Source organism: Colias croceus, chromosome 21 (genome assembly GCF_905220415.1).
Source record: "Colias croceus chromosome 21, ilColCroc2.1".
NCBI lineage: Eukaryota > Metazoa > Arthropoda > Insecta > Lepidoptera > Pieridae > Colias > Colias croceus.
Window position 1 is genome coordinate 1,781,646 of NC_059557.1, and position 13,759 is coordinate 1,795,404.

A 13,759-nucleotide genomic window follows, 5' to 3' on the forward strand; every position below is an offset into this window, starting at 1 on the left:
GCTTGGAGGGACTCGGTGATTATTTCAACTAATAGAGGGTCAAGATTTCAAGTAATGGAGGTTTTGGTGTTTGAGGGGAAGGGAACAAAACATTTTTTCTAGATTTGGAGGTATTTGACTTATCGAGGTTCGACTTAACGAGGTGCTACTGAACATGAAATACGCTATAAGTCATCGCGCGTGAATACAGAATCATGCCATAAGGATTATTTTTGTGTATCAGTTGCCGCGTTCGACGCGCTTCGCGGTGGGAGCTATAAAAAGGCGGCGGGTCCGCGTGCGAGGTTCATACAATATTTGGCTGTTGATGCGAATAGACGTTCAGAGTGTTCGACCTTATTGACAGATTTCTTTTGTTGTTGTTGTTGGTTTTAGTAGTGTTAAAGCATATTATTAGTTTACATTTTATTTCTTTATAAGTGAAGTACCAGTAGGTACGCATTTTAGTTATTTTGGAAGTGTTTAATTATATTAATAGTTTTTTTTCGTAATTATTTGTTTTTCTATAGGTTTTGGTAGTGTTTAAGCATATTATTAGTTTACATTTTATTTCTTTATAAGTGAAGTAGCAGTAGGTACGTATTTTAGTTATTTTGGTAGTGTTTAATTATATTAATAGTTTATTTTCGTAATTATTTGTTTTTCTATAGGTTTTGGTAGTGTTTAAGCATATTAATAGTTTACATTTTATTTCTTTATAAGTGAAGTATCAATTGGTACGTATTTTAGTTATTTTGGTAGTGTTTAATTATATCAATAGTTTATTTTCGTAATTATTTGTTTTTCTATAGGTTTTGGTGGTGTTTAAGCATATTATTAGTTTACATTTTATTTCTTTATAAGTGAAGTAGCAGTAGGTACGTATCTTTGTTATTTTGGTAGGTATTAATAGTTTATTTTCGTAATTATCATATATTTATTATAGTAGTGTTTAAATATAATTATTATAGTTCATTTATAGATTTCTTTTGTTGTTATTCTATAGGTTTCGGTAGTGTTTAAGCATATTATTAGTTTACATTTTATTTCTTTATAAGTAGTAGTAGGTACGCATTTTAGTTATTTTAGTAGTGTTTATATTATATAATATTAATAGATTTCATAAGTGCAAGGTAGCTTCAGTTACTGTTGATTAAAAATACACAATGCCACCTAAAAAAAGACCATCTTTATCTCGAAATTCTAGAGATGCTAAGAGGATGAGAAATGCGCGTTCTCAAGAATCGGCAGAGGAAAGAGCATATCGGTTAAACTCTATGAGAGTTAGTGCCTCAACTTCTCGAGCCAATGAAAGCTCTTCAGAGAGAGAGATGCGATTAGCAGCTGACAGAGCGAGACGAGCTACATCACGGGCGTCTCAAAGCTTTTCTCAACGAGAGCTAAGGCTTACCATTGACCAAGAACAACATGTGTTATCCCGAGCAGCTGAAACTGCTTCACAACGAGAATTGCGTCTCACAGCTGACCGCGAACGACATACATTATCTCGCGAGTCCGAAACATTTACTGAAAGGGAATTACGTCTCACAGCTGACCGCGAACGGCATACATTATCTCGCGAGTCAGAAACCTTCACTGAGAGGGAATTACGTCTTACAGCTGACCGCGAACGTCATATATTGTCTCGCGAGTCAGAAACCTTCACTGAGAGGGAATTACGTCTTACAGCTGACCGTGAACGTCATATATTGTCTCGCGAGTCAGAAACCTTCACTGAGAGGGAATTACGTCTCACAGCTGACCGCGAACGTCATATATTGTCTCGCGAGTCAGAAACCTTCACTGAGAGGGAATTGCGTCTCACAGCTGACCGCGAACGTCATATTTTATCTCGAGAATCTGAAACTTTTACTCAATATGAAGACCGTTTGACAAATGATAGGGTGCACCATAATATTGTTCGATCACTCGAAGATGAACATGAGCATGAACAACGACTAGAGTCGGTACGCGAACATTACAATTCTTTGACACAAGAACGATTAATAAGTTTGTCTAATGAAAGATTAAGAATCGAAAATATTCGGTCTCTTGAAACGGACGAACAGCGAGAGGCCCGTCTTACTGCAGACAGATTTCGTCATAGTCTTAATAACTTAGATGTACACATAGAAGATCAATCTAGAAATACGGTGGCGTGGTCAGACAAATATAAAAGTGGGTTTGCTTATAATTTCACAATTGATTACAGATCATCTTCTGTAATAGGCGATATGAACGTGGTATGTTCTTTTTGTAATGCTTTAAAGTGGAGTAAGGAGTCGGCTGGATTCTGTTGTTCTGGAGGTAAAATAAATTTGCCTTCATTCGAAGACCCACCGGAACCTTTGAAATCATTACTTTTAGGGGAACATGTGCAATCTAAACAGTTTTTCGACAACATTCGCACTTATAATAGTGCGTTTCAGATGACATCCTTTGGTGCTCAACAAATCTCCGAAGGTCCTTTCATGCCTACTTTTAAAATACAAGGTCAGGTTTACCATTTGATAGGATCTCTTTTGCCTGAAGACCAACCTAAGTTTCTTCAAATATATTTTGTATCCGACTACAACGAACAGTCGAATATAAGAAATCAATATTTCCCAAATTTAAATGCTGAACTCATTTCACAACTTCAGAACATGTTGCATCAGATTAATTCGTATGTATGCAGTTTTAAATCGGCATTAGAAGCTCTTCCTCGAGATGATGATAACAATTATAAAATTGTTATAAATGCCGATAGGCGTCCAACGCAGGAACACCCTGGGCGTTATAATGCTCCATCCACGAATGAAGTTGCTGTGGTATTGGTCGACCAGGAATGTGATAGGCGTGATATCGTTATCCGTTCCAGAGACAATCGTTTACAACGTATTTACGAAACCCACAGGGCTTACGACGGTTTGCAATATCCTTTGATATATTGTCGAGGGGAAGATGGTTATAATTTTGCTTTATACCAAACTGATCCGCATACAGGCGCACCTATTTATAATAAAAAGATTTCTTGCCTTCAATTTTACTGTTACCAATTGCAAGTAAGACGGAATAGGTTTGTATACTTGCAACGTTTTCGTGGCTTATTCAATCAGTTTATTGTAGACATGTACGCAAAAATTGAAACCGAAAGATTAGTTTATATACGATCTAATCAAAGGCAGCTGCGCGCTGAAGAATACGTGCACCTTCGCGACGCCATGCAGCAAGATAATGATACGGTGAATATGGGCCGTTTAGTTATTTTGCCCTCTTCTTTTACTGGTGGTCCACGCTACATGCACGAACGTACTCAAGATGCTTTTTGTTACGTAAGAAAATATGGACGTCCCGACTTATTTATTACTGTAACTACCAATCCTAAGTGGGATGAAATCACTCGGGAGCTTCTTGAGGGTCAAGCACCGCATGACCGCCATGATATTATCGCAAGAGTTTTTCATTTAAAATTAAAATCAATGATAGATCTATTTACCAAAGATAACATTTTTGGAGAAGTATTGTGTTATATGTATAGTGTTGAATGGCAAAAACGCGGCTTACCCCACGCACATATCCTGCTTTGGTTAAAAGATAAGGTTCGACCTAATGATGTAGACAGTTTAATCAGTGCCGAAATTCCAAGTCCGATTGCAGATTCCGAGTTATACGACATTGTTAAAACTCATATGATACATGGTCCATGTGGTGCATTTAACGTGAATTCTTCTTGCATGCAAGACGGTCGTTGCACTAAAAGATATCCAAAAGCCTTAGTGGAAGAAACTGTAACAGGACATGATGGATACCCGAAATATCGTCGCCGTTCAAGAGATACTGGTGGTTTCACTGTTGAAAAGCGAGTGTCTGGACAACAGGTTATTTTAGACAATAGGTGGGTCGTTCCGTATTCTCCTGTGTTGTCCAGAGCATTTCAAGCTCACATAAATGTTGAAATGTGTAATAGTGTAGAGTCAATAAAATATATTTGTAAGTACATTAATAAGGGCAGTGACCAAGCTACATTTGCTTTGAGAAATGAAAATGATGAAGTTACAAGATTTCAGTCAGGCAGATATATAAGTTCTTCAGAAGCTGTGTGGCGGATCTTAAGTTTCAACATTCATGAAAGATATCCACCTGTGACCCATCTGGATGTTCATCTTGAAGGCGGTCAACGTATATATTTCAACACCGAAAATGTCACAGAACGGTTAGAGAACCCTAGACAAACAACTTTATTAGCATTCTTTCGACTTTGCCAAACTGATGATTTTGCAAAATCTCTTTTATATGAAGAAGTTCCATCGTATTATACCTACGATAAGCAACGAGGTGTCTTTAATCGTAGACGCCGTGGCAGGCCTGTAGATGGCGAGTCAGGTATTTTCAAAGAACATGTTCTTGGTAGAGTATACACCGTTCATCCTAACAACGCTGAGTGTTTCTATTTGCGATTATTATTACATACTGTGCGAGGACCAACCTCATTTATAGATTTGAGAAAAGTAGACAATGTTGTTTATCCCAGTTATCATGCAGCTTGCCAAGCGCGTCATTTGCTTGAAAATGATCAGCATTGGGATGACGCTTTAGCAGAATCCTGTGTTAGTGATAATCCAAGACGGTTACGTCATTTATTTGTAACATTACTTACATTTTGTAATTTGTCAGATGCTGTACAATTATGGGAAAAATATAAAGACAAATTTTCAGAAGACTTTCTTAGAAATATATCTAACAATGATGAAGGCACAACTAATGATAATTTCCGTGATCTTGCCATAAATCAGTGCTTATTAGCTCTTCAGGATGAGTTAACAGCAGTTGGCGGTAAATCACTATGTGAATATGGTTTGCCAACACCAACCTCAGTCGGAGAGGTAACTAATAGGGAATATTCCGCAGAGATTGGTTACAACTTAATGGAACTGCTGACAACATTAGAAAACGGTGTCCCAATGATGACTGCAGAACAACGTTCGGTTTATGACCGTGTGTGCGGAAGTGTTCAAAATAATTTGGGAACAATATGGTTTTTAGATGCACCTGGAGGAACTGGGAAAACCTTTTTGACTAAATTAATATTGGCTTATGTTCGAAATCAGCGTAAAATAGCTCTTGCCGTAGCTTCATCTGGGATAGCTGCAACATTGCTACCAGGAGGTAAAACGGCTCACACTATGTTCAAAATACCAATTGATTTAGATCGCACGGAAAGTCCAACCTGTAGTATTTCAAGAAATAGCGACAAAGCAAAGGTATTACGCGAGTGTAATTTAATCATATGGGATGAATGTACGATGGCCCATCGAAAAGCAGTAGAAGCGGTAGATAGAACTTTAAGGGATATAAGACAAAATGATCGACCAATGGGCGGTATCACGGTTTTATTTTGTGGTGATTTCCGACAAACCTTACCGGTAATACCACGGGGAACCCGAGCTGATGAGGTTAGGGCTTGCCTGAAAAGCTCTTATTTGTGGCGTGATATACAATCGGTGCATTTGACTATAAACATGCGAGTGAGAACTGGAGATAACCCGGATGATAGTCAATTTTCTGATTCATTATTAAAGATTGGTGAAGGTACCTATCCACAACTACACCAAGGAAAACTTATTCTGACGCCTGAATTATGTTGTATAGTGCAATCTCAACCACATCTTATATCGTCGGTTTACGGTGACGTAACAAATATATTAAATAGGGACAATTCCTGGCTATGCGAAAGATCTATTTTAACTCCTCGCAATGACCAGGCATCTGAGATTAATAACAAAATACTGTCGAATATACAGGGGGAAAGCAAAGTTTATAGATCAATAAATAGAATGGTCGATGAACAAGAAGCAACTAATTACCCGATAGAATTTTTAAATTCTTTAAATATGCCCGGACTTCCTTCTCACGAAATTTGTTTAAAAATTGGCATTCCGATTATTCTACTCCGAAATTTAAGACCACCACAACTTTGCAATGGAACTCGACTAAAAGTAACCCAGTTGCAACAAAATATAATCGAGGCTCAAATTTTAACAGGTTGCGGTGCAGGAGAAACCGTCTTTATCCCCAGAATACCCTTAATACCAAATAATTTTCCATTCCAATTTAAAAGGACGCAATTCCCAGTATCGGTGTGTTATGCAATGACAATAAATAAGGCTCAAGGGCAGACTTTTCATGTTGCCGGAGTAGATCTCGGTGTCAGTTGTTTCTCGCATGGTCAGTTATACGTTGCTCTTTCCCGTGTTAGCAGTTCTAGAAATCTTTATGTTCACGTGCCGGACGGGTCAACTTTCAATATAGTTTACCCGGAAGCTTTGCGCTAAAGTATTTTGATTCTATAGGTCCTTAAGCCTCATGTGAACCTGATGTAAATAATATTACCAATACATTTTAAATTAATAATACACAAGGAGTTACACGCTGACGTAGTCGCGGGCACAGCTATCTATACTTTTCTGCCGGAAGTCACTATTCCACGCGGACGAAGTCGCGGGCAAAAGCTAGTTTGTACATAAATCCATCCTAAATAAACCTTCTGGCATTGTTTATATTACAGAATCTGCTGATAAATAGCTTGCTAATAATAACAATAGGAAAATATTGGTTTCTATTATGTACCATATCGATTTTATTTCTATCCATGGGCAAAAAAGACACGTGGATACTTTACAAGGTTAGTTTATATTAAAATCTTTTTTATCTCAATGTATCGACTATGAATACGGAATTTACATCAAAGGAGAAGTTATAATGCCCTTCAGCTGCTCATTCAAAGGGAAGAAAAACGAATCGCAAATGTGACGTAAATCGGCAATAATGTCGATCCTTCATTTTATTAACGTTTCATAAGATAAAAAGATTGTGATTTCTTGAAAACATAAAAAGAAATAAATCGTTGTTGTTATGCTTTTGTTTTCTTTATGCTTTGTTTTTGTAGGCACGACATTGGTAACTTCGTGGATTTCTCTTTGAAAGTCAAATGAGATTGGCATGGCAATACCACCACGTCATGGAGTAAGACGGCGATTTTTGTATCTATGAATCTTTCTGAAGAAGTTCCACTTCTGTCATGTGTGCTGGGCATACACGCTCTTTTTTAGTAATTAATCGACTTCAAAAAAAAGGAGGAGGTTATCAATTCGGCCGGTATGTTTTTTTTATGTATGTACACCGATTACTCCGAGGTTTCTGAACCGATTTATGTGATTCTTTTTTTGTTCGATGCGGGATGGTGTCGAATTGGTCCCATAAAAATTTAATTCGGATAGGCCCAGTAGTTTTTATTTTATGAGCATTTTTGTCTGTAGGTATTTGTCAATTTTGCAAGTGCAAGTTTGAAGTCGGTTGTTTTTAACGCAGTTATCACTTGTCAATAGGTAGGTTAAAAAAGTTAAATGTACCGGTACATTCTTGAACGTACTTTTCGCATATGAAATAGGTATTTGGATATAGTCGGAATAAGGTACGCAGTCATTAAGGAAGTGAAGTTTATTCTACCCCGGTAAAGGAAATGAAGCCATCAGACCCACATCACTCAATCAAGAACTTTTTAAGCATTTCTATGTCGCATAATGTCTTTCTTCGTAATATCGTTAAGGGTGCTTTTCCACCAGTGATGTGCAAAGATGCGATGCGTAGCATTTGTAACTAGAACCAATCATATCGCTTCATTTAGCGTTTGAAGCGATACTGTTGGTTCTTTACAACCACGTCTCTAGTGGAAACGCACCCTTATGGTGAGACAGACGCTCCATTTCAAGAAAATCGATAAAAGCTATATCGGAATCAGTTGTTGATATCACGTCAAAATTAAATACAATGGAGTTGTAGAAAACCAAGATTTCAGTTTACATCAGAAATTTCCATTCTATTCTACATTGAAGACTCCGTCCGAGAGCCATAACATAATATTGTACAATTTTCGTGACAATTTATATTGGATTTCATTTCCTATTCTCTTTTATTGTAAGCTTTAAAATAAAACTACAATGAAATGCTCATTCATGTTGAATAGCCCACATTTATCGCGATTACTTGTATTTGTTCTACGCCGCGTTATAGGCCGCATTATCACTGAGCTATCAAATCGCATCAATTATCTATATGTGAACAATAAAAGGCGTTGAATGCACAAATCGTTATACAAACTTTTATATCGGTTATATAAGGTATACTAATATTATAAAGCTGAAGAGTTTGTTTGTTTGTTTGAACGCACTAATCTCAGGAACTACTGGTCCAATTTCAAAAATTCTTTCGGTTTTAAATAGCCCATTTATCCAGGAAGGCCCATTTATCCATTATCATCACGCTAAAACCAAAAGGAGTGGCGCACTGCGGGTAAAACCGCAGGGCACAGCTAGTCGGTTATAAGGTAGTACAAAATGAAATAAATTTTTTCTCCTTCGTTCATAATTGAAAAATAAAAATTGTATAAAAAAAATATGTTATATCCAAAAATTGTAGTAAGAATGATCTTCTCTCACAGGACTACAACGAATTCCAAATAAACTGCTATCAAAACAACAACAACAACAAATAATTAACCTCATTAATTATATGCAAGCTAGACGATATTATATAATCATGGTGACCGGCGACCGCAAGCGGAATGCGGGATTCCATCGCCACAACCGCTGACTATCAACCAACTAGCTGCGCCTCGCGGTTTCACCAGCGTGGTACCGCTCCTGTTGGTCTTAGCGTAATGATATAAGCCTAAAGCTTTCCTCGATAAATGGGCTATCTAACACCGAAAGAATTTTTCAAATTGGACCAGTAGTTCCTGAGATTTGCGCGTTCATACAAGCAAACTCTTCAGCTTTATAATATTACAAAAAATAAAAATAATAGGTAGTATAGATTGATTCAGGTATAATTTAGAATTATCTCAATCCATCCCTCTCTATCGCGTTAAAAATAATATTTGTATAAATGAAACCTACTTTTGATCTAATGTTTGATTTCCATCGCATTAGGAATAAGTAAAACAGATTTATATCGGCTTTTTGGATAAAACAATATTGGCATAGCTCTAGACCCAACTCTAATTGTTTTGTCAATAAGCTTTTATTGTGAAATAGCTCTTCAGTAGTAGAAGTCTGAAAGCTGTCCCCGGAGACCATAGCTAGCAATAAAATACACATGCCAAAAGAAGAAAATGTCTCATGCCTAAGTTCTGCAATTATTATTTGATACGGTTCTCATTTTCCTAATAATAATCTTCAATTTTTAACGAGAATTCATCCCAGGGTGATTACCTACCATGATGTCTTAAACCAGTATGAGTAGGAAAAAGATGGCGCTATATAACTGTCATTTTTCCACACTCGATTTAATACTGCTATAAGACATCATAGTAACCCCCTAGGTTCGTATAATATAACGCTCCAAATACGAGACTAATGGGGTAATGAAACCGAAAACTTCCTAACCTTAAGCAACATAATATTCCAACTTTTCCCTTCGCGAAATTTCTACCTTAAGGTGCCAGATAATTTACCGAGTTTCTGTTTTCTTTGCAAACTTTTACACTTTCTACTTTATCAAGTTCTGATACATCAATTTCTGTGAAAGATGTATTTCAAGGTGAAAAACGTTTTATTACATTATCTATATCTATAATATCATACGATTTTTTTTGTAGATACCGAAGTTCAATACCTATATTTAGGTTTTATAGAGAGGTAAAGTTTGTGAATTCGTGACGTTGCGTTGTAAGAGTAATCTCCAGATCTATAACGGGGACTTTAAAAATTATTTTACCAACAGACAGACAGGATATTTAAAATCCTGAATAAAATGGAATTATTTTACCAATAGACAGCCACTTTATATTATTTAAATCCTGAATAAAATGGGTACAAAAATATTTAAGACTCATAAAACGGACCTAAGTTAATCTACACTTAATAATAATTTACAGTACTTAATAATAATTTTAGCCGAAAATGAATAAAAAATACCAACTCAACAAAATCTAAGAATGCACTTCACGTAGACGAAGAAACGGTATTTTTCGTTACGGTAACGGTAACAACGGTAGAAAACCGCGAAATGTAATTTCCAGTCCCTTTGTGAAAACATGGCCTTTGTTTTCATGTTTTTTTTTAGCTGTATCTCTTTTCGTAAAATATAAGAAACAAAGCTAAAGATTTGTCACAATCTTTTAATACGAACGTATCGTATTAAAAGATTTTGGTTGTGTTTCAGTGTTAAATCTTAGTAATTCCTCATCCCTAGACCCTATTATAAATGCGAAAGTTTGTGAGGATATGTGTGTGTTTGTGACCCTTTCACGCAAATTCTACTGATTGACAAACAATTGATTGACACCGACTACAATTAAATTTAGCACACATATAGAGGGAAACTTTGATTAACACATAGGATAGTTTTTATCCCGGAAATCCCACGGGAACGGGAACTATGCGGGTTTTCCTTTGAAAACGAGAACGAAGCCGCGGCCGCGGCCGGAAATTTAGTATATTATCTATATTCTACAACTCGATTTCCGCCCGCGGCTTCGCCCGCGTTTGCCAAGGAAAACCCGCATAATTCCCGTTCCCGTGGGATTTCCGGGATAAAAACTATCCTATGTGTTAATCCAAGTTACCCTCTATATGTGTGCTAAATTTCATTGTAATCGGTTCAGTAGTTTTTACGTGAAAGAGTAACAAACATCCATACATCCATACAAACTTTCGCATTTATAATATTATTATATATTAGTAGGATTAGGTACCTACATTTTAGTAATCTGTGGAATGGAAGAATATAAGATATATAAATATTTAATTTGTATAAAATAGTTAGATACGTCTATATCTTGAAGTACCTAATGCATTTTAATTATTAGATTAGCATAATATTTATAAATCATTTGCGTTATGTATAGTTAGTGTGAAAATAACAAATGCAAACATTATTTGCCGTAGTTTTATGTAAAACAGTTTGTTAATGTTTACATGGTGATGCAAATCGCTTACCTTTTCCGTAACAGAAAGTCCGCCAAAGTCTTCCGACGAAACGCAATCACCCTTCAACCAATTCGCAAATCTGCCTAACTCTCCTAGCATGTTTATCGGTGTTAATGAGCTGAATGCCATTTTTTATTATTTATATTCGCCGGTTTTTTTTAAAAGATTATTTTAAACACCAAAGAAAATATTTAATATTTCTTTTGCTATTACATTTTGTCTAATCTTCAAATCGCAATTTAAAAATGAACAAAAAAATTTCCCTCGAATTCTACGCACAGATTAAAAAAGAACAATCGCGCGCGATATTTCCCGCGCTACGAAATTGTTGCCCTCAGCCGGGGACGATGGGTACGGGACTGAAAGAAAAAATAGACTACAGCTATCCAGTCACATCCTTCAAACGTTCGCAATTTGAAACCAGATGTCGTATTTCCGGGCCATAAAATCTACTTTCGAATGTCAAGGGTCAGATTTGTCGAGCATGCGCGCGAAAGCATCAAGACAGCGTAGGTCGAGCTTTTCCGTTTTCGTACAGAAGAAAAGAGACAGTGTGTTTCTGTAATTCATGTTAAAATAATTCATTGAATGAAAATAAAAGCATGGACGTGTTTTTGTCGCACACTCATATAACCCAGAGTTTATCAACAAATATAAGTCAAGTAGGTATTATAAATTTCGAAAATAATGAATCATATACTTATTAGTTATTACCTATTTATTCTACTAAGGGCTGATTTTTCAATCCTTGCTTAAATTTTATCCATCCAATAAAGTATTACACAATAATATACAGATGTCACCTAAAAACTGTAAAAAAGTGGGCAAGTAACACATTTATAAAACTATGTAAAACTATGTAATTATGTATGTAACATATGTAAACAATAATAATTTGTGTGGTGCAGATTTAAAATAAACTAAATGAGACATCACTATCCGTCTGTCCGTTTGTCTCTAGGCTGTATCTTATGAACTGTGATAGTAAGGCAGTTGAAATTTTCAGAGATGATAAATTTCTGTTGCTACACTTTAAGGGCCGGTGCAGATATGGCGAAGCGCAGCGCTTTTTTGGTTTCAATGAAGATAAATCAAATCCTTGTTATGAAACACTTGTTCATATAAAATTGAGATTATTAAATTCTGCTTAAGTATAATTTAAATAATGTTTTTGTGAAAGTTGTTTTATTAGTATAATAATAATTATTACACAATTATTTTTGTGCATGCATGGATGGAAAAACAAATGGTTTTGAAAATTCTAGCTAAAATTTTCACTATTTTCTCAATATCTATGACACATATTATAATGAACATAAGTCAAAAACTGTTAAAAAGCCAACCTGTGACTTTATTAGCAGTATTTAATAATCAAGTTCATATAGGTAGTAGAAGGCTTTAAGAATTACTTGAGACAAAAGAAGACTTTAGCACTAAGTAGGTAACAATAGGAAAAATAATCTTTTAGCTTAAAATAAAAAGTATAATTCCTTATACCTAATATGAATTGAATCTAGTTTTTTATAGAGCTTTCATTTAGGTATATTCAGCTGTTGACTATATTACACTGATTCTTCAAACATTACAAATGACTAGACTGACATGGAAAAAGTGCAAAAACGTATTATAACTGTAGTAAAATTATAAGAGATAACAATAAACTCGTTAATGGACATGGGTAATATGTGGAAGTTGATAATAATTAAAAATAAGCTTACGAAATATAGGAAACGAATAAACGGAGAATGACACTTTAAGACTAGTACGGTAGTACCCACGTGTATGGAGTACAACTTCGAACTTAATTTAATAAATATTTAAGAACTTATAACATAAGACTTACCTTAGGTGTTTTGATGATATCCATTGTTGATTATTTGCAATCGATGTACAATCAATACGCCTCCTTACAAAACAATCTATACTTTTATTCACAGACACATGTGCCAATAAAAAAGGTATTAGAAAATTACTTCACCCAACTTATTATTTTTATTTACTAATCGTATCTGTAACAAATGTTCATTTTCGTATTTAAATAATTTATAAATTATTTTATTCGTTTAACTTGACGAGTCAATAACTGACAAGTTTACGAACTGTCAAATGTCAATTCACAATCACAAGTTTTGCTTCGTGACATTTTACGTTTGGAAATTTTATTAAACCTTCGCACGTCCTACGCACGTTATTCGCGCGTAACTAAATCTGTATTTTATAGTAGGACGCGTGGCTTTTGGACCAACGCAAACTTAGCACCCCATCATTGGAATTTTGGGTCGAAAATAACCTTGATCGATAGGTCTCCGTTAGGTCCTTAAGGTCCCACAATTTTTTCTTTAGGTCCCCTTTAGTTTCTTTTAATAATTTTTTAAATTTTGGGTATAAAAAAAATACACTTTAGCACCCCATCAATGGAATTTTGGGTCGAAAATGACCTTGACCGATAGGTCTCCGTTAGGTCCTTTAAGGTCCCACATTTTTTTCGTTAGGTCCCCTTTAGTTTTTTTATAAATAATTGTGTCTTTACAAACTCAAACTATTACAAAATTGACACACTAGCATATTTTTGCACACATTGCAACACACAGAAAAATCTCTGTACATACATATACGTAATAATACAATCGCTCGAAAAAGATGTAACCATATCGATATTACAAAAATAATAATTTTGTTGAAATGAGAAATAACATAAAAAATTAAATAAATAAATAATTATATTCATAAAAACTACTACACAGGTCACTTGTAACGTTTTCATCATTATTATATTCATACGAAAAAACAATAAAAAGCCATTTTATTTG

At 35.3% G+C, this 13,759-nt stretch overlaps 1 protein-coding gene across 1 annotated transcript in view; it reads right to left on the bottom strand.

The window, feature by feature from the left end:
- LOC123701319 (myotubularin-related protein 8) overlaps positions 1–13,051 on the bottom strand; it is a 54,484-nt gene extending 41,433 nt beyond the window's left edge. The window contains exon 1 of the mRNA XM_045648748.1: positions 12,793–13,051. Coding sequence (XP_045504704.1) covers positions 12,793–12,816 — 24 coding nt within the window. The 5' untranslated portion in view covers positions 12,817–13,051. The remainder of the gene's footprint in view (positions 1–12,792) is intronic.
- Positions 13,052–13,759: the final 708 nt, after the last annotated feature.